General features: G+C 34.0%; 2 protein-coding genes across 5 annotated transcripts; one reads left to right on the top strand and one right to left on the bottom strand.

Annotated features, from left to right (window-relative positions):
* Positions 1-4,924: 4,924 nt before the first annotated feature.
* On the top strand, positions 4,925-6,717 carry LOC123701123 (proteasome subunit beta type-6). Its single transcript, XM_045648546.1, has 4 exons — positions 4,925-5,025; positions 5,158-5,425; positions 5,842-5,976; positions 6,413-6,717. The coding sequence occupies exons 2-4, from the start codon at positions 5,164-5,166 to the stop codon at positions 6,688-6,690; spliced, it is 675 nt and encodes a 224-aa protein (XP_045504502.1). The 5' UTR covers positions 4,925-5,025; positions 5,158-5,163; the 3' UTR covers positions 6,691-6,717.
* A 1,767-nt stretch (positions 6,718-8,484) lies between these two features.
* On the bottom strand, positions 8,485-20,586 carry LOC123701088 (PHD finger protein 20). 4 transcript variants are annotated; one of them, XM_045648528.1, is made up of 18 exons: positions 20,398-20,586; positions 20,071-20,300; positions 19,158-19,556; positions 18,686-18,818; positions 17,975-18,219; positions 17,338-17,763; positions 16,946-17,157; positions 16,252-16,794; positions 15,577-15,723; positions 14,997-15,091; positions 14,541-14,790; positions 14,289-14,376; positions 13,433-14,209; positions 12,693-12,844; positions 11,324-11,535; positions 10,696-10,988; positions 9,777-9,917; positions 8,485-9,280 (listed from the first exon to the last, which is right to left on the bottom strand). In XM_045648528.1, the coding sequence occupies exons 2-18, from the start codon at positions 20,297-20,299 to the stop codon at positions 9,153-9,155; spliced, it is 4,470 nt and encodes a 1,489-aa protein (XP_045504484.1). In that variant the 5' UTR covers position 20,300; positions 20,398-20,586; the 3' UTR covers positions 8,485-9,152. The 4 variants fall into 4 exon arrangements, with proteins under 4 accessions (XP_045504484.1, XP_045504492.1, XP_045504501.1 ...); XM_045648536.1 differs by having other exon boundaries at positions 15,577-15,720; XM_045648545.1 differs by lacking the exon at positions 20,071-20,300 and having other exon boundaries at positions 20,343-20,584.
* Positions 20,587-21,216: the final 630 nt, after the last annotated feature.

Genomic DNA, 21,216 nt, shown 5'->3' with positions numbered 1-21,216 from the left:
AAAAACGGAAAAGTAAAAAATAAAAAAGATTTGATATTATTGATTACTACATATTATTTACATGTGCTATTTATTAAATAGGTTTGATGTCGGTGCACGGGCTTAATACTAAGTGCTTGGCACCGACTTCAAACCTATTTAATAAATAGCACATGTAAATAATATGTAGTAATCAATAATATCAAATCTTTTTTATTTTTTACTTTTCCGTTTTTGAAGTCGGTTGTTTTTAACGCAGTTAATTTTATTTAATACTTTTTAATGAAATTTTCAACACGACTCAAACGAGCCCAAACTCGTTAAAGTTGAGTCAATATATTACTGAGTTCCTATGGCCACCTTCCGATTCCATCATCAAATCAGCTCAATGTCATAATAATGTTTCATCGCTATCCAATTTACATACGTATACAAAATTTCAGCTCAATCGGTTGCCGGGAAGTGAATCAAAGTTACTTGCTACATTCCAATTAAGTCACCGAGTACAGACAAAAATGCTCATAAAATAAAAACTACTGGGCCTAGCCGAATAAAATTTTTATGGGACCAATTCGACACTATCCCGCATCGAACAAAAAAAGAATCACGTAAATCGGTTCAGAAACCTCGGAGTAATCGGTGTACATACATAAAAAAAAAAAAAAAAAAACATACCGGCCGAATTGATAACCTCCTCCTTTTTTTTGAAGTCGGTTAAAAATATAATGAATCACTAGATAATGTTTTTAAAGCAATATTTTCAGTTAGTACCTATATCCAGATTCCAGACAATTTAAGTTGTTTTATAGTTACAAAAACACTTATTATGAATTTAGTCAGTCTTGTATCCATTAAAAGCTTACAATGACGTAGGTTAAACAATAGTAAGTATTTACTAGGTATACGGCAGAGTGACCTGATTATTTTAGGTATTAATAACACAAAGAGTTCAGATTAAATTATTTTCGTAAAATATGGGTAGGTACACATAAAAAATCGCGACTAAAATATTACACGAGTATCATTTAATATCATTTAGTACCTATTTTAAACGATATAAAAGGCGATTTAATTCATTTTATTATTTATCCTGAAATTCTGAACACAATATAGGTTAGGGTTGCAGTTTTTAATTTATTGAAACGTCTACCATTAGCTGTATAACTAGAGGTACACAATAATATTTACATTATCTACCTATCAACTATCACAATAAATTGATAACAAAAAGGTTTGTCAATGCATACTCGTAATAATCTTAAGCTCGTATCAAGATTTATTTATAAAGTCAAAGAGCGTTAAATGATTGAACTCTCATAGTACCTAAACGTAAAAATATAAACATTATAAACCCTTACTCCAATAATTTTAAAAGCGATTAATTACTAGGTATGATAGAGAAAAAGTGCGTTGTTTAAACTATTTTTTAGCTACCTATCAAATAATAATATTTTAATTTAACTAATGTAGAGATACAATTATATGACAGTTATATTATGTGTTAAATTAAACGCTAATAAAAAAAACAACTATGACACAATATGTCAAAATTTTATAAGAACTGACATCAGCAAGGGAGAACCTGAATAGCCGCGCAACGGAAAAGCATCTCGATCACAAAGCGCGTTTGAAACTTAAAATACATTGTAATTTAGAAAAAATATCAACATCTGGCCATTGTCTCGCTTTCGCGGGGGAGTCGGTATAAAATAAAATAAATAAATAACAAAATGTCGCCACCGCACGCGTCCATTATTCAAACGCGATTGACAGCCACTTCCATAGGTCTGGGTTGGCGAGCTCAATAATACGCCTACTTATTGCGTCTGCTACAGACTGCGAATCGTTTTGATACTTGATACAGCCTTCGCAATTATACTGCAATGTTGAATAGGTATGATACCTAGTTGATTTCATGTTTAGTTAACATCTTGTTGTAAGTTTAAAATTCAGATTTCATTATGTATGGCCTAAATTACCTAATTATCATGTTATTGTTTTGAAATTTATATTTATTTTAATGTATAAATTATATACGTATAGGTAATGAAATAAATAAATAAAAACTCTGTCCATGTTTGCTTCAAATAAAAAAAACAACGTTGATTTTAATAATTTTAATCAATTTCGTAATTACTTACAATAACAGTATTTATATTCCAATTAATATTGAAGATTCAATATAAAAATATTGAATCTTCTATCCAATCAAGCTAAAAGGCAGAGAAAAAATTTACCTACTGTTGTTATTTTTCCCTAAGAGCTATTTTTCATTGCAATATACATAAAATGTAAAAATACAAATGGCAGAATTAACAATAGTTCAAAAAGGTCATTGATTTTTTTCGTAAGTATAATGCAATTCAAATTAAATTCTGTCTACAATTCATAATTTATAATGAGCCACATCCGTTTTTATTAATTATAGGTACCTACCTAAACCTTTATATACTTCATACTTTCTACAACAATACAAAAAAACATAAACCTCTACCGATAAATTGGTCAAATATAAAATATTAGATTAGCTTAAATAATATTATAAGAAAATAATATATCCTATTAATAAAACCATAAAAAAAAGCTCCAATCATTACATTCATTAATATTAAAAAAGTTGTTTTTATTACGTCAACAAATAAACACAATGCATACGTGACTGCATTGATCTATGAACTACTTAATTTACAATAGAAATTTAAAATAAGCAGATATCTAATATTCATATTGTTTATGTAAATGATTGTCCAGACGTTTTGAAAACAACACGTACGATAATGGTAGCCAAACATTTGCTAGTTGGCGCCTATTGTGATACAAACCAATGAAAACAATCATAAAATAATAGAATTCAAAGTAAGTAATTAATTTCGTTTACTCACGGACTGATAATGAAGGAATGTACCTACCTATACGATTTAGTGGACATCGTTTTGAATTTTTAAAGTATTTAAAGTATCATAGACCAAGTTTTCGCCTGTATACAATGCGCAGTAATATGAAGGTATAAATAGATTATTGGATAGCATTCAATATAATGACAGTGCCGGCTCTGTGGTAGAGCGGGTAGAGCGGTTTCTCTAGAGTCTAGGGGTTAGATCGTAAGGGGTGCCAAAATACAACCTACCCACCTGACGCAAAATATAAAACCTAGCCGTTTCGTTGAATAATTCTAGAGTATCATAAAAATCTAGGAATTTAACTTACTTGAAACTACGAATATAGGTATGTTCCAAAATGTAGATATAGGTATTATTTGTTAAACTGAATAATAATTAATGCTTCGTTATAAGGATGACATTAGAACTTTCGGCTCTACCTTCAACACGACCTACGATCGGCACTGCATAACGTTATGACTCATATTCGTCAAGTAGGTAATAATTTCAAAATTCATAGTAATGATTTATGTCAACAATTATTAATTAATTTTCAAGCAATTTTAAATTTCAATATTTTGTTTGGAATATTTCAATAATTTGCAACTATCAAAAACACCCGACGTCGTATACCGTGAAATCCTGAGTCGCGTGTCCTTTAGATTTGAACAACGGTGGCGAATCGAAGTTCATGAATAAATATATTCGATATTCCTTTTGAATAAAAGTGTCGAATAAAAAAGCGATTTATCAAAAACCTACATTCATTCATACCCATCTTTTATATCGTTTAAATAAACATCGTTTCTGGGATGACATACAAAATGGTGCGTAGCGATTCTTTGTTGAAATAAGATTTTAGTGTGAAAGGACTACTAATGAGCGGAGGACACCCACGCTACGATGATAGTGCGATTTCATTATCATTCAACAATGTTTGCGAAAAAGTTTTTTTACTATATACTTATTCGTTTTCAGGTACCTATATTATGTTGGCCAACGGGGCAAAGTAGGTATGGGGTAAAGTTTCATAGAGCGTATCTTGGTCCTTGGATAGATTATAAATTTAAAAATAAATAATAAATGAAAACTTTCCCGTATATTAGAATAACTCAAATTGAAACTAAAACAAATACTATTCATTTCTTATTATTCTGTGCTAAAACTTAAATAAATTAAAGCAAACACTCCGTGTCTTTATATCTTGTTCGGTCCCTTTCCGAAGTTAAACTTAGTACATTTTAACATCCAATCATTTATGAAAGAAAGTTCTGTTTAAACTAAGCAGAAGAGGAGTTGGACGTTCGCATTTGCATACTTAGGTGGATAGAAGAAATAAATAATTTTACAGTTTACCTTACATAAATACCTACCATACATCATTGGTTTTATAAAGTTAGTTTGTGTCGTGTCTTTATACATAGGTATATTATTGTGTAATATCCATAGTAATATTATAAATGCGAAAGTAATTCTGTCTGTCTGTCTGTTACTCAATCACGCCTTAACTACTAAACCAATTTGCATGAAATTTGGTATTGAGATATTTTGATACCCGAGAAACGACATAGGATAGGTTTTATCCCGAAAATCCCACGGGAACGGGAACTATGCGGGTTTTTCTTTGACTGCGCGGGCGATGCCGCGGGTGGAAAGCTAGTAATTTATACATAGCTATTATTATATTTTTTAAACTAGCGCAGCGCCTTTACCCGCGGCTTAATCTTCGCGTTCGAGTGCTAAACTATTTTCGATCAATCGAAAAACATTAAAACCGACTCCTGTAGTCAGTAGAATAGGAATAAAATATAGTCAAATTTTAAAATTCAAATTTTTTTGCGCGATCTTTCCTTTCGTTCAGAAATGAGAATTATCATGAACCGTGAACGTAATCTTCTATTATTAATTTGAACTTATTAATATAGTGTTAACATTTTCGTTCATGTATTGGCTCAATAATATAATAATTAGGTAATTTTAAATTATATCTAAAAATATCAAATTTAAATAAAATATATTTCTACTGTTTAATAAAATATGGCAAGTTTATATTTTTGACAGTCCCACTAGGTTTGACATTGACAAATGACAAGCTTTATTCGGCATTTTGCTGTTGTCGTGACTTTCAAAATTTGAGTTTCAATTGAATAAAAATTGTTTAAAACTAGTAAGTAATGAATATTCAGTTATAATATAGCATTTCTGCACTCTATAGTAGATTAACAACGTATTGTGTGTAATACTTGTGTACTAACCCTGTATTAGATTTCTATAACTGATCTCTTGTTTTGTGTTCTAGTAAAAGATGGCCACATCCGTAGTCGACACTTACACAGACCCCAGCTTGAGCTGGATGAACGCTCCTCACAGCACCGGTACATCTATCATGGCTTGCGAGTTCGACGGAGGAGTGATTATCGGCGCTGACTCCCGTACTACTACTGGTGCCTACATTGCCAACAGAGTCACCGACAAACTAACCAAAATTACAGACCATATCTACTGCTGTCGCTCTGGATCAGCTGCTGATACACAAGCTATTGCTGACATTGTAACTTATCACTTGAGTGAGTATTGAACAAAGAATTGTTAAGTCATTTTGTAGATAACTTTTGTTTTAAAGTGAGGGCTAATCAGCCTAGCTATAGTCAGTAGTAATAAAACAGTAAAGTTTACACCATACCTCCTAATTGGATGTGAACTGGAAGATGTTTGTCACACATATAATATACAATCTGTGCTCTGCGGTTTTACCCGCAATGCTCTGCTCCTGTTGGTCTTAGCGAGATGATAAATAGCCTATAGCCTTCCTCAATAAATGGGCTATATATCACCAAAATAATTTTTCAAATCAGACCAGTAGTTTCCAAGACTACCACGTTCAAACAAACAAACTTTTCAGTTTATAATTTATTAGTATAATCAGTTGGAAGTACCATTGTAGAGCCTTGAAAGCCTTCATCTAAGAACATAACCTTTACAGATTTCCACAAGATGGAACTGGGTGAGATGCCCCTGGTGCAGACTGCCGCTGCTATATTCAGAGAGCTTTGCTACAACTACAGAGATTCATTAGTCGCTGGTATCCTTGTAGCTGGATGGGATAAGAAGAAGGGAGGTAAGATATTACTGTTTTAATCGTTATTAGCATATAAATATCAGTTTTCACTGGGTATGTTGGTCAAAACCTATATTGACTGAATGTCTGCTCTTTCTTTAGTCAATTATTAATTTTACTGGTCAATAAGGTTATTGACTGGTTAAGGGTTTTGACTGTAACATATACATATATCTAACTAGCTTTCCACTGCTTCACTTGTATTATTATAATTATATACCTACAACTTTATTTAAAAAAAATATACATCAATATCCATTGGTTGTTTATGAGAACACATAAAGAAAGGTAGTGAGAAGCAAGTTTGTTTTATACAAACAAATTATGATAACATTATTAAATATTTAAACATTTTTATCAAATTTTTTAAATACATTAACATTCTCATCATGTAACTTGAACACCATTCAAAATATCCTCATTTCCATAATTCCAGGCCAAATCTACTCCGTCCCCATTGGAGGCATGGTCCAACGACAAGCGGTGTCTATCGGCGGGTCCGGCTCTACCTACGTCTATGGTTACGTCGACGCGAACTTCAAGCCGAACATGAGCAAGGAGGAAGCCGTGAAGTTCGTCACAAACACGCTAACACTTGCTATGTTACGTGATGGCTCGTCTGGTGGTGTCGTGCGTTTGGGAGTCATTACGGAGGCTGGTGTGGAGCGATCGGTCATTCTGGGCGACCAGCTGCCTAAGTTCTATGAGGGTTGATGCATGGAATAAATAATTTTTAATACATTGGTGTGTTTGATTTATAAGTGTTTGAAATCATTTTCCTACTCCCCAGTCCAGGTTTTTTTAGCTTCACCAAATTAAGAGAAACAATTGTTATGGATACATGGAAAAGTAACAGCTGATATTTATTTAGGTAAGGGTTTTGGGGGGGGAATATACATTTAATGAAAAAACGGAATTAGTTCCTCATACTAATTTTTAAAGCTTTGCTTAGTATGTATATAATATAATGAAGTTCATACACTTAATACATTATAATATGTAACAATATATGAGTGGGAAATTAAAACGATAGTGCATTTTAAATAGCCGTTCCTTTTGGTTTGTACTTAAAAATCACTATGGATACAAAAAATGAGTGAAATTTGGTATTATTAATTATTTCACACCATAGGTAAATCATGAACAATGTCCTTTTTGTGTAATACATAGCACTTAATACAACTAACTTAAATGAATAACTTAATGTTACGTTTAAAATTTTGAATTTTAAAAGCAGACTTAAAATTTTTGCTCCAGTAGTATTACCAGAGGCGGCTCGTGACAAAATTTTATGGGTGTTCACTTGAAATAAAACACTGAAAATACATGGTGTAAAGCAGTACAATTTAATTAAAAAAATACTTATAAAGGAAATGCATACGTCTTTCTTTTTGGTGTGCAAAAATATCTATAACTTGACACAATCTATTAACCTTCGTAAAATATTATGTATGTTTTCATCGACACGGTCATTGAACTCGCGTATTGACTTTCGGTACGCGGAATCTAGTGCTTTACGAATGTCTTGTCGTCCGATAGACGCCAATTGCAGTTCATTCGACAAATGGTACCTACCGAGATTGTGAATGTTTTTTCATCTTGATTGAAAGATGAGCTAAGTCGTCAACGCCCGTTTCAGTCCAAGCACTCTCACCTCCGCCGGCCGCGCCCGCTTCAAATAAAAAACACGGAAAACAAAATAGTTTGTTGCTTTCATGTTCATCACAACCACACAACCACGGTGTTTTCACATATTGTTCGGATTTAAACACACGCGTATATGCTTTCGTTTTTGTCGTACATTTTTGCGTAAGGTCAAGTTCAGGCCGTGGCGTGGCGGTCCCTTAGCTTTCAATTCAAGCCGAATTTGTAACGTTTTAACACACTTTTTAATGAACGCCACATTATAATTGTCCATTTTAACACTCACAAGTAATACTGATAACTACAGGCTATTACAACAGTCAACACGTATCTTATGATTTTAATTAGAAAATTCCCGAATATACATTCGCGCGCGTGCAGTCAAGTTGACTAGAGTGTTTGTTTATATAGGCAACGTCGCGCGAAATCGCTGTCTTGTACGGGCGCCAGGGCGCGCGGTAAAAACGAACCGGCAACGTTTGCGGGAGCGGCGCTCCGAATTTTGCTATTTTTTCATAGAAAATCTTCTGTTTCACGCGCAGGACTCTGACAAAACTATCTCTTTCACTCCTATTGGATTTCGTATTAGAAATTGTACTAAATATTTTTTCATTGGAGCGCAATCGTGAGCGCTCCGCTACGCGCGTTTTATAATACAGTATTATACCTACCTACAGGTGTATGGGATGATGGAATGATGGATATATTCATTGGTATTGCCGATAGTTTTTTTATTTTTACGATTACGATTGATTTTAAATAGTAATAATTAATATTAATAATGAAATTAAGGAGTATGATTTTATTATAATTATTTATGGGAGTTCACTGCACCAGCGCTCCTTAGGGCAAGCCGCCTCTGAGTATTACATACGTTACATCCAGTAGTATAACATTTGAATAAAGTTTCAAGCAACATTATGGATCTATTGCTGCTGAACAAATGTTTAATTAATACGAGACTCTGCAGCTAAAATCTAAATACTATTTATGCAGTAAAAATACTTTGCTGTGTGGACTAAAATCGTATACCGCGATCTATATCAATGCTTAACTAATAACTTCTTTAAGGAGCAACTGAGCAAAATGTTTATAGACACTGAACAAAAAAAGCTCCAGAGCAATAAAAAAGTAGTCCTGACATGTATTACGTAGAAACAGTAAATAGAATACAAACAGTAAAGTTAACTTTTTCGATAAAACAATAGTAGTGCCAAATAACTCAAGAGCAGAGAGAAATGTGGAGGGGATGCTCTGCGCATAATTTATTATTGGCTAAATAGCCTAATTTTAATTCTCAACTCATCGATGCGCATGCGTGTCGGCACAGACTAGAAATAATGTACTACGGCGTGGTGTGAGTAAGCCGTTTCCGACGATTTCTATGTAGTTTCCGTACTGTTCGCAATCTGTTTACTGTGGTATACGTACAATTCATATCGAGATAGTGCTATTGTAAATACACATGTATTTAGTATAACTTTCTATTAAAGCTGTGTAATATATGACAAGAAGCATGGCATATTGTATTTCTAAGTAACGACTCCCAACTCCTCCATAGTGTCGAGATCTCGCATGAGCATCTGTATAGTTTGTTTGGTGCGCGGGAAATAGTCCGCCGTTTCGTCGTCCTCGAATGACGGGTCTTGGGATTCCAGCTCTGTGAAGAAAAGGTCGAGGTTATATTCATGCTTTGGAAAATTGTTAATGTTTTGATCTTTTAAATCAAAATCAGACATTATGTATAATATGATATTATAAGAACACAGCATTCGTACATATAAATAGGTTTTAACTAGTAATATCAGACGTCATAAATGAGATTTTATTGATAAAAGAACACCATAACAACAGTACTGTGGTTAGAACATTTTCAATGAAAAAAAGACTTCTGTACAAAAATATTCTGTATCAAAAGCAAGTTATCACATCACATTTATAACTTTAAAAACCACACAAAATAAAACCAGAAACGTCCTCACGTTCCCGCCAAAAAATCCCCCCGAAAAAAATACCAGCTAATGGCTGCAAACCATCAAGTAGGGAATTAGAAAAAAAAATAACAAAACGTGAAAATTTGCAAAAATACTGCCGATACTGGCCAATAACAAAAAAAGAAATTAAAAACAAACGCATGACGGCCTGACGTCACTCACCGGCCACCTGCGCCTCGATGGAGTCGAGCCGCGCGTCGATGAGCGCCTGGCAGCGCTGCACGTGGCGCAGCAGCCGCTCGCGGCACGCGCCGTTCTCGATCGCCGCCTCCGGCACAGGCACCGTCACGCGCGGCTCTTGCTCTGCGCAACATGGAAATAATTCCAATCAATTAACCCATTGAGCCCCAAGCGGCCCGATCGGTCCACGACACAATAGATTTTCTATTGTGTCTGTGATTCCGGGGCCTGAGTTATAAGGATCTTACCACAAAACAATAATTTAAACCAGGGATCTGTCACTTTAATAGTTCTATATGTGAAAAACGACAAAACCAGATTAAAGAGAACCTGCGCTTAAAATTTAAACCCTGTGTAAACCCTGTGTCTCTCACGCGTCCTACTATAAAATACAGATTTAGTTACGCGCGAATAACGTGCGTAGGACGTGCGAAGGTTTAAGTAACACTTTGAAGGGTTCTTAACATTTAAATTTAATAATCATTTTTAAACTTTTCATTTGAAATCATAAACTGTAGAAACCGGCGCGAATTTTTTATTTATTTTTTATTTCGTATATATTTATTAATAAATTGGTAATAAACTTTACTTTACCCAAAGTAAAATTGTCCCATATTTATTTATAAATGAAACTCAAATTTGGATTGATTTTATTAGAGACAAAATTGAATCAAAGTTTGAGTTCGACTTACGCGACAAACAGATGAGATTATTGCTAACAAAGTATTAATAATAAACATTCACTAGCGCAGTGTACTGCCTCCTATTGAATTAATGAGGACGCGTGCAAAAATATACATATAATAGTGGTAGTGCAGATATGGCCGTATTAATTATTTTTACACAAGTATAACACTGTTTTTACTTTTGACACCTCCAGAATCCCAGAAATAAAACTCACCCTGCATAGTCCTGGCCATCCGTTCCAAATCCGATGTAGTTATCGGAAAGTCCAACGGCACGATGCCAGAGAAACTTCCAGATAAACTCAACTGCGACGCATCCCTCGGAGTCAACCGTCCATCATCATCCAACGCGTCCACTTGACTCTTAACCGGCATGTTCTCTTTGCCAATGTTATTTATTATAATGTTCAGATCTGAATAGTCAGAGTTGAGACGCTCTTGCGTGAGGTTGATTTCCGAGTTCTCCCAGTCTTTGGCCCAAAGGTACAGTTTGGGGTGATCCTTTTTGCTGCAAAATGAAAAACAATGAACCTACTGTATACTTATCGTATTTAACTACGATAGTATAAAGATTTTAGAGAACAATCAAATATACAAGGTGTCCCGAATGTGGTAGACTTCTGTACCTTATCTGTAGATTTTTTATATTGCATCGTTTACGCACATAGTATATCGCTTGTAGGACATCGTGTATAGCTATATCTTCGATATAATTATGTCAGTATTAAGATTTACGTAATTTCTTTGTCTCTAATCTTAATACACCTTTGTGTATTTAGATTGGAGTGTATCATAATGAATCTTTATGTTACTTATAAGACACTAGTAATTCTAGACACTTACGTTGCAACATAATACTTGACTCTCATAGCATGCAGAGCGTCTTGAATCCTAAGCAAGTTTCCAGACAGTTCGTGTGACCGTCTCAGGAATTCGCAGGGCTTCGCCCCCGGCAGTAGGCCTTCGTACAATCTATCCTGATCGTGAAGGAATCGTTTTGATCGACGACCGCGTTTTGGATTCAAGCAAATGCTGCATGTATATTTTTCGGGCACCTTAAAATAATATAAATTATATGGGTATTAATAAACATGTTAAGATTTGAGAAGCTTTCAGCATTGGAAAGTCAGTTAAAATCGTAATTGCACAGCTATATTTCAATAAATAACTGAAATAACATGGTGTCAGGAGTTTTTCTTTAGCAACATTTTAACTATGACATTCATTGAAAAATGTTATAGGTAGCATCTTAAAATAAGTAAGTAGCTACTCAATAATTAAAAAAAACTGAAAATGTGAAACATGAAATTAATAATGTGACAAATTTAACTCATCCTAATTTTTTTACATTTAACATTGTCTCAAAGTATTAATTTACATTCATTAAAACAAAACACTATTCTTTTCATTTTTTTTATTATTCATGAATTAAAATTAACCCATTGACATATTTGAATATTCCAAATTTGTAACTGTCTTTGTTGTATCTGACCCCTGACCACAATATCTAGTTTCAATAGTTTTCATATAAGAAGAGGTTAAAAAAAATGTGTAATATACATAATAATATAATATCTGCTATTCACAATGATAAAGCTTGGCAAAAAAACTGAAATTGTACCCAAAATATATTGTCACAGTTAATATATTTTGTCTACAAAAATGAGGCTCTGTTATGTTTTTCATTTGTTTTGTTACCAGACTGTACGATGATACATAAACTGTATGTTTCATCGCAATGTGTGCTTGATATTATAATCAACATGGGATACTTTTTTTTCTAATTAAAAAATTATGACCATTCGAAAGTGCTTGTAGAAGAAGTCTTATCGAATCAATAAATGTTTGTTTAAAATGAGTTTAAACAAAGTCGCGGGAAAAAGCTTTGCTTTGTCGTAAAGCTTTATTACTATACGGTGTGGAAATTTTCGATGGGCCCTGGAGGGAAAGTACTTGAAATACTGAACATAGCATATTTTGCTGAAAGGAAACATTCCTTTATTTTTTAAAATAAATAATTTGAAAAGAACTGCTGCATTCAAAGATTTACGAAAATTCACGTGCATCGACCGGGAATCGAACTAACTAAAAATTTTAAAAGTTAAATTTGTTAGGTATTTTATTCTTCAAATCGACTCAAACAAAGTAAAAGATAATTAATTGTAATAAGTGCCTATCGAAAATTTCCTCACTATATAATATGGCATCTCACCTCCGACTCCTTATGTATATTATGGCACATGGCGTGTTGCCAACACAGGCACAGTTCGCACTGCACCATCAGCCCGTCCTCCTCGCGGAACCCGCAGTGGCAGTTTATAATCTCTTCGCGTTTCATGTGCTCAATCTTTATGCGTTCACCGGCTGGAATATAGTGAATTAAAGTAAAATAGGATGTGTGGAGTGTTTTGGTGTTTAGTGGATAAAGTTGTTGTTGTTTGTTTCCTGTATGTACATTTTATGTATTGTTTTTGTATATTTTTTTTGTAAATACATTTACCAATGACATATGCTACAAATGTTCATGGGCGTATTTTTGCAAATTTATATGTCAACGCTGTAAAAAGTATCATCTTCTCTCAATTAGCATTTCAAGAGTCAATCGAGTAGTGACATGAAACAATTAGGTAGCATCTCGAGAGTCAGTCGAATAGTGAAATGAAACAGCAATGCATAACCGCTGCCGCGCCACAAGGCAAGGATCGGCTAACGCGACGTTGCCGCGCCGTCCGACAAACGCATGAGGAGCGGCTATAGAGCGACGTTGCCGCGCCGCGCGACAAATGCATTTTTGATTGTTTTAATGCAACGCAAGTTTTAATTCAACTTGATATATCTCATAAGCAATGAAAATGATGTTGTTGTCATAAACCGATATTCATAAAACGTGGAAACGTGGAAACTAAAGGAACACCTGAACTTTTCTATAATATTATGTAAAACAATACTCACTCTCCGTATACATATACATATCGCTTTCCTTGTGATCCTCATTCGACTCGGAAGACGCAGCCGGGTTTGGAGTAGGTATTTTTTCCATAGTTTTCGAGTCCGGCGTACACGAACCGGGGAAACTCGACCGAGTATCATAGTCAGAATTCATTGTTAGCCACTCGTCCTCCTCACTGGCTGCCATTTTGGGAAATAGCTTTCGTTTCTTCTCAGTCTTCTTAAAGAATTCACAGGGTTTCGTCACTGTATGAGTGGATATCGCCATTTCAAAGTCCATACATTCTTCTACTTCTATTTGTTGAGGAATATCGTAGGTTTCTTCTTCGTCTATATCTGGCTCTGGTTCAGGGTCTGGTCTTCGAACTGGTAGTAATACTCTGGGTCTCTTCACTGGTTTGGGTATCAGCGCTTGGCGCAGTTTCGGCGAATCTTCCTGTTTAGGAATATCTTCAGGAGGTAGGGAAGTTATATTGACTCGTAACTCCGGTGGAGGTTCTTTAACTTCTAGTTTTTCCTCCCGTTTTGGAGGCCGTGGAATCTTCACTTTTATAACTTTACTTTCGCTCTTTGGTTTTATCTCCGGTATAATTGGCCGTGTTCTAGCGTACGCCAAGTCCAACACTTTCGGCGTCGCGCCCAACATCTTCTTCAAATCTCTATGGTAGTGTTTAATGTGCATTTTTATAAGGGTGTTATTTCTGAAGTTCTTCAAACAACCCTCAGCTGGACATCGAAGTAAATTATCTATTACTTGAACTTTTAGAGAACCGACGTAAACTGCAAGAAATAAAATAATATAATAATTGATTGAGGAAACAAAAATTGTATTTTAAATACTAAAAAACTATATACATACCGTAACCATCTTCAATAGTGGGAAATTGGGTTTCGTTAAGAACTGATTCATCTTCGAACTGTGGAATTTCTTCATCTTTGACTTGGAACTAAAAATAGACAATATTTACTTAAATTTCTAAATACGTAGAGTAAAAAAATATGGAACAAGTTGCCATAGACTTTAAATTTATTGCTATTACCATTGCAGTATTTCTATTATTATCACAGGCAAATTGAAAATTAATTTTTATACAAATAATTTAACACTCACAGCTTTCGGTTTTCTAATCTTCAATTTTTTCTTCACATCCTTTTTAAGACTAAGTTTTTTCTTCTTCGCCACCGGCGATGGAGTTATTTGAGCATTCCCAGTAAACGAGACCCAGCCCATTCTACGTGATAGCTTCAAATGGACTCCAAAATCTAGGAGACCTCTTTCAAATTGTTTTAAAGACGAGAGCTCATTTTGATCTAGGTATTGCCGCATTTCGTGCTTCGTGTGGAAACGCTTATTGTCTGGACTGGAGATTTAATAAATTTAATATAAATGGCAATAATATAGTTAAAACAGAAACAACATGAATGAATTAACTACTTCTGACTACTGATTAACAGTGAATGTACGACATCATTTACGTCATATAATTTCTCAATCAAATTCTCTAAAAAAACCTTCATATACGAACACGAAAAACTTAAACTTTAGGCAAACAAAATTAGAATATACCTTATCAAGACAACATCCCACTTGCCGGCAGATTGTCCTAAACTCCTGCGCACCATCATTTTCTTCCAACCTTGTGGTAGTCTCTTGTCTTCAACCTTGAAAAGAATCATTTACACAATAAAAATAGAAATAATTCGTCAATAAAGAAAGTCGAATGTATAGTAAGATGGATACAAATTACAAATATTCAGCACTACAAGCATAGAAAAAATTTCAGGATAAATCCATATTAATTTTTAGTTTTTTATCCTTGACAATTATAATGCATATTAATTTTTACTTATGAATCATTTACAATTGCTTAAAAATTATTATAAACTAGCTTACCGCCCGCGGCTTCGCCCGCTTTGTCAAAAACCTAATAAATTATATACTAAAACCTTCCTCTTGAATCACTCTATCTATGTATTAAAAAAAACCGCATCAAAATCCGTTGCGTAGTTTTAAAGATTTAAACATACAAAGGGACATAGGGACAGAGAAAGCGACTTCGTTTTATACTAAGTAGTGATAATTGAAAATTTGTAAAGACTGCGAATTTTTGTACCCAAATACCGAATTTTCACATTAAACAACTTACCATAACAGATCTCCTCGGCAGAGCAGGTTTATTGTTAGCATCTAGTTTGGGCTCAGCATCAGAATCTAGTACTGTACCGACTGGCTCCCCGTCCACCCACTTGCAGCACCACTCGCCGGGGAGAAGGAAACTTTCCGGCATCTCCTTCTGGACAAATGTGATGGTTAAGGAAAAATGTCTTAATCTTCGTTAAAAGACGTATAAGATTTTTTTTTTTTATGTTATGGGAAGGCAAACGAGCGGACGCACTGCCTGGTGGTAAGCAGGTTGCGTCGCCCATAGACCATAACAAAGGTTATGGTTATTGCCTACCAGAGTAGGATAAGGGGGAAGACGGAATTAAGACCGACATATAAGTGGATTTGCAGGATATAAATGAGACATCAACTACTCAAGTTTCTCGAAAATATCATAGAAAATTATTCGTTTGAAAAACCATTTTGTAAAAAAGATAATTTTGTTATTGAAATTTCTACGAAACTTTTATACGACGCGAATAATTTGCATCTTTATAAATTTATAAGTAACAGAAGTTTACGCAAAACTATCTTTTACAGCTATTTATGGCCAAATCTGTACTGTGTACACAAACCAAACATAACAAATTAACCACCACAATCCTAAATTCTACATGTACACTTAATTACATTAAACTACACTACCAGCCGTACTCACCACAGTATTCCGACTCTGCTCCGACAGTTCTTCAGTCTTCTGCAACATGGCCTTCCTCATTTCCTCAACTTGCCGCTTCATTTCTTCCAATTCATTCTTTACCTTCTCAACTTGCTTCTTAACCTTTTTCTCTTGTAACAACCTTAGCTTTTTAGTCTTCTTCACTTTCGATAAAACTTTCTTCGGTTTTGTTTCCATTTTCACGTCTTCAGTACTGATCGCCGCGCTCGACGTACCAACAGTGTCGATTTGTATCGGCTCTTCAGGCTCCAACTTTACAGTAAAATCTACGACATTATCCGCTACACTTGTTTCTACATTTACCGGTTCTAATTCCGCTACATTTATATCTACTTCTGTGTTTATCGGATCTACTTTAATAACTTCGGGCTCGATCTCGGGCTTAGGAGAGTCGACCTTCTCAATGTTACTCAAACCTCCCTCGAGTTTACTGATTACCTCCTTCATTTTATCAATCACTTCTTCGTGTTTACTTTCGTCCGGTTTCTCGAACTTTTCCAATTTTTCCTCCTCTTTCGACACCTAAATAAAAAGTGTTCTAGGTTACAACAAATATGATATTTTATTTTTCAACACAATTCTACAACTTGTAAAAATGTTTATAATGGGAGTATTAACAGTAAATCCAATCAGAAATTCAATAACAGCTTAATATTACGCAATAATAACTTACAGGATCTGTGGAGCTATTAAATTCGGAAGCATCAGACATATCTGACATAGTATTAATAGTCACGTCAGTAGTTTCATTTTTATCCAATAAATCTTCCAAGGTAATTTTATCACTGCCTTCTTCAACATTTGAAGGTTCAGGTGGTTCACTCTTTGCAATATTAGCTTCATTTTCTTCTGTTTTAACAGTTCCGATAATTGACGCCACAGCATCTACAAATAAATTTTTAATAAAAGTTAAAATTATACTTAGAAATTATTTTATACGTACATACTTACTAAGTCCATTAACTAAATCTTAAAATTTATCAGTACTTATAGTGAGTCGTCCATAATTTTAATAATTTATTGTAAAAATATATCTAAATAATAAAAAGCGTAAATATTATTTACCTGGTACTTCCTGCTTAATGTCCACATCCAACTTTTTAATTTTCTTCCACTTCTTCTTGATGACTCTAGGTTTCTTCTCTGTCGGTTGCGGCTTTTCCTTCGGCGTGCTAATTTTCCGTTTCTTCTGTCCAATATTGAATATCTCCTTTATATTTAACTTGCGTTTCATTTCACGGCGTTCGCTTTTCGAACCCAAGTAATCTCGGGTGGGATCAAATAAATGTGTGTGGAATAACGGGGCATTCAATATGGGACTAGATGAAGTAGCCGTTGGTCCAATACCAGTTATGGGAGATGACGAAGATGTTGCCATGTCACCTGATGATTGTTCAGAAAATTGTTTCGGCTGTGTCTCTTTTAATTTGTTGATTCGAGCTGAATGTAGCTTCAAGTGGAATCCATCGTCGAAAACTACTTCGTATAGACCTAAAAATATACAAATATGACTGTTTCAAAAAAAATTTTCATAAAAAAAGGAAGTGCAGTAATTAAATACATAACAATATTTTTAAAGACTAACTGATTTTATTTTTTAGTAATCATACCATTTGATTAACATGACAACTAAAGCTTAAATTAGCATTTTTTTTTCAGAACACAACTGATTGAAACTTTATTATTTCGAAAACAAACTTACCATCGCCTAAATCATCAGAGATAGTTGCCAGAAACCGTCGATTATCCCGCCATCGCGCTAAGCACCTTTCGCCGATAGCGTATGTCTGTTGTTTTTTCTTCGATACATTTTCCTCTTTGTCCTGACTGGGCTCTGGAGTACTAACTGGCGGTGGAGTCATTTGTGTTTCGGGTACTTCTACTTTCACCGGTTTTGGTACGTACGGTCGCAATCTCGAACTAGTCACACTTATCCATTCATCATGCCTAAAAGTTATAATATATTTATAACGATTTCAATTTTTCGTAATGAAAAGTTTGACACATAAAAGCCACCTCGTTTTTTAAAAAATGACAATGTCACATTAACATTAACATTTTTTTTTATTAGAGCTCCAAAAAGGTTTAAGTAATTTATGTGACCTATGCAACTTAGGCTGGTGACAAAGATTCTATATTTATATTGTATGCTTTGTTGATGCTACCTTATAATAAAAAAGTGTGTGTACCAAGCGCATGTGTCAGAAGTGAAACTACTTTGACAAGATTCAAAGATAACAAATTTCAACAACTAACTCCATGACGTGATGGAAATGATCTCAATCCCTGATTTAAAAACAAAATGTTTACTAACATGTATTTGGGTATTTTAAGTATTACTCCAGATTTCATATTACTGTAGGTATTCTTATAAAAACTACATGAAATGTATTACTGCTAATATTTTACTTACTTTTTCGTGTCATTCTCATAGTGAACCAATACCTCCATCTCATCATAATCAACCTCAACTATTTCAGCAGGATACCACGCTCCACTGAAGTCTTTGGCTTCTACTTTGGAACCAACAGATAGAGCAACTGCACCTAGAAATATAGATATTAATAAGCATGGTATAGGAGTAATCAAGCATCATATAAAAAGTTAAGAATTTAACTGGCAATCTGCACTTGGCCAGCGTGGTTGATTACGGCCCAATCCCTTACGGGAGGCCCATGATGATGATAAAAAAGTTAAAAAAGACGTGTGGCACTCGGGGACTGCCGCGGTAATGCTATTGCATAGCATGCCTTTAAGCCACACCTCCGCCCGTCGGAGTGGGGAGCGTGAGGTTTTTTCGTTACGGAATTTCTAGATTCAGTCCCCGCGCTCAAGGCCCGCGAAAGAAGCTATGCAATAGCTTAAAATTATTGATATGAAATTACCTTTGTCAGGGCTAATACATTTTTTGGAGATCACTTTTTTATCTTTTTTCTCATTAACTTTTGAGTCTGATTCACTAATAATCATATTCATTACATTCTTTTCCACTGCTGGTTCTTGTTGTTTATGTATCACATCTAAGGTATTTAATGCCATTGCATCAAACTGATCGCTACTTTTATTATCTACATTGTTTATTGTCTGTGGTGAGTTGTCCTGTTGTCTTTGTTCTTGTTCAATAAACTTTTTTATATTGTCTAAGTTTTCCACTTCAGATTCTTTACTACTGTTTGAAGTATTTACTTTGTCACTATGATTGTTTTCAAAGATGTCTTCAATATCTTTATTTGTTATTTCCTTTATATCCTCCATGATCCAAGCAAATATAGATGGTATTGCGCCTAAAAATTAAATATTGCTTTTTTTAAGATTTTATATGTTTTACCTTCAAACGCATGCACACAGCAGTAGTAAAATAGTTACAGATATGTACATTGAGAACAACAACAATACAATTGATAGGTATATAAGAAAAATACAATATGAACTGAAAAGACAACTACAGATCAAGAAGAAGATATAAAGATGAGACAGTAAAGAATTAATTTATAAATAGTTTCAACCGTGCAGAATAGAATTTTGTTAAGAAAATCGAGTGTAAAATTTTGCCTTCATACAAAATCAAATTGAGTTATTCAATAATTATAACAGATAAATGAAGTCTAGTCAGGAGAATTGCAATGCAGTTTATAAATCGAGTTGTTAAGATAAAAAATATGCATCTAAAATACACAATTACAACATAAACAAAAAATGTATACTAAATACATGCATTTCAATGTTACAAGCTTCTAATTTTATACACTGCTAGGTACTGAGTGAACTACAATATTATAAATAGCATCTATAAAGTACCTGACTTTAATACATATTTTGATTCCTGATAAACTTGAAAATCACTTCTACAAAAGTGCCTTGAACAAACATATGCAGGATTGTCATTAGTAGGTTTTATGTGTGTTACTTGGACCCAAACACTGCGTAATATTGGGTCTTTAGGAAACTTGTGGTATGTTACGCCGAGGTCTTCGCGTCTCGACGATGAAGAATAACAATGATCTACAGAACATTTTTTTACAGCCATCCTAATAAGTGAATGTGTTTATTATGTACAAACAAATACTTACCTATGTAAAAACTTGGATTTCTCGGTAAATTTTCATAAATAATTTAATAACTAACCTCCAATATGAATTTTTAACACGTTCCGAATAATCAATGTTTATTCATACCACGGTCATACGTATTAATGCGTATGTAATAATTTAAGTTTATACTGTTAATATAAAACAGGCTCAAAATTAACTAGGAAACACAATAGTCAAGAAACATAATAAACATATTCATGCACATAATAATAATAAAACTACAAATATAATTTGAACAAAATACAAATAAACATTTCGTAATCGTTTGAGATCTTTCATCAATGTAAAATGTTTGGCTTTTGGCTCAGGCATGCATAGACAATAGAAATTAGACAATCACAGAGTAGAAATGTTTAAAATGAAAAATTCACAGAGTATGTAATATCGTAATATCATAGAATCATAGCCCCTAGTATTTTTTATTGACATAATATATATTATTAACTAGCGGTCCGCCCCGGCTTCGCCCGTGGTACATATTTCGCAATAAAAGGTAGCCTATGTTCTTTCTCAGGGTCTAAAGATTGTCTGTGCCAAATTTCATCGAAATCGGTCCAGTAGTATAGCCTATTCATTACATTCAAACAAACAAACAAAGTTTAGGTGTTTGGGTGTATTAAATGAAATACTCGCTTACGAAGCATACATATTTATTGTGCGCGGCGTAAACGTCCGGCAACGACAATTGGGAGTTATACACTGTGTTATAATACATAACATTTATTATTACATTATGTGTTTTGTAAGTCAGCAAAACCCCTACAAAAGTTTGCCTCTTTATAATATTAGAGTAGATTAAATTCTACAATGAAAAACAAAAAAAGTTAAAATTCCATCTAGTACAGTAATATAA

This window comes from Colias croceus, chromosome 2 (assembly GCF_905220415.1).
Source record: "Colias croceus chromosome 2, ilColCroc2.1".
NCBI classification, from domain to species: domain Eukaryota; kingdom Metazoa; phylum Arthropoda; class Insecta; order Lepidoptera; family Pieridae; genus Colias; species Colias croceus.
This window is presented reverse-complemented; position numbering and strand designations above follow the sequence as displayed.

Bases quoted from the DNA above. Each gene is read 5' to 3' on its own strand.
- LOC123701123 (XM_045648546.1), top strand. From the start codon at position 5,164: ATGGCCACATCCGTAGTCGACACTTACACAGACCCCAGCTTGAGCTGG. The intron at 5,426-5,841 runs GTGAGTATTGAA...TAACCTTTACAG, and splicing joins CATTGTAACTTATCACTTGA to ATTTCCACAAGATGGAACTG. The intron at 5,977-6,412 runs GTAAGATATTAC...CCATAATTCCAG, and splicing joins ATGGGATAAGAAGAAGGGAG to GCCAAATCTACTCCGTCCCC.
- LOC123701088 (XM_045648528.1), bottom strand. From the start codon at position 20,299: ATGGCTGTAAAAAAATGTTCTGTAGATCATTGTTATTCTTCATCGTCG. The intron at 18,220-18,685 runs GTAAGTAAAATA...TATAACTTTTAG, and splicing joins TATGAGAATGACACGAAAAA to GCATGATGAATGGATAAGTG. The intron at 9,281-9,776 runs GTGAGTGACGTC...TTTTCTTCACAG, and splicing joins CATCGAGGCGCAGGTGGCCG to AGCTGGAATCCCAAGACCCG.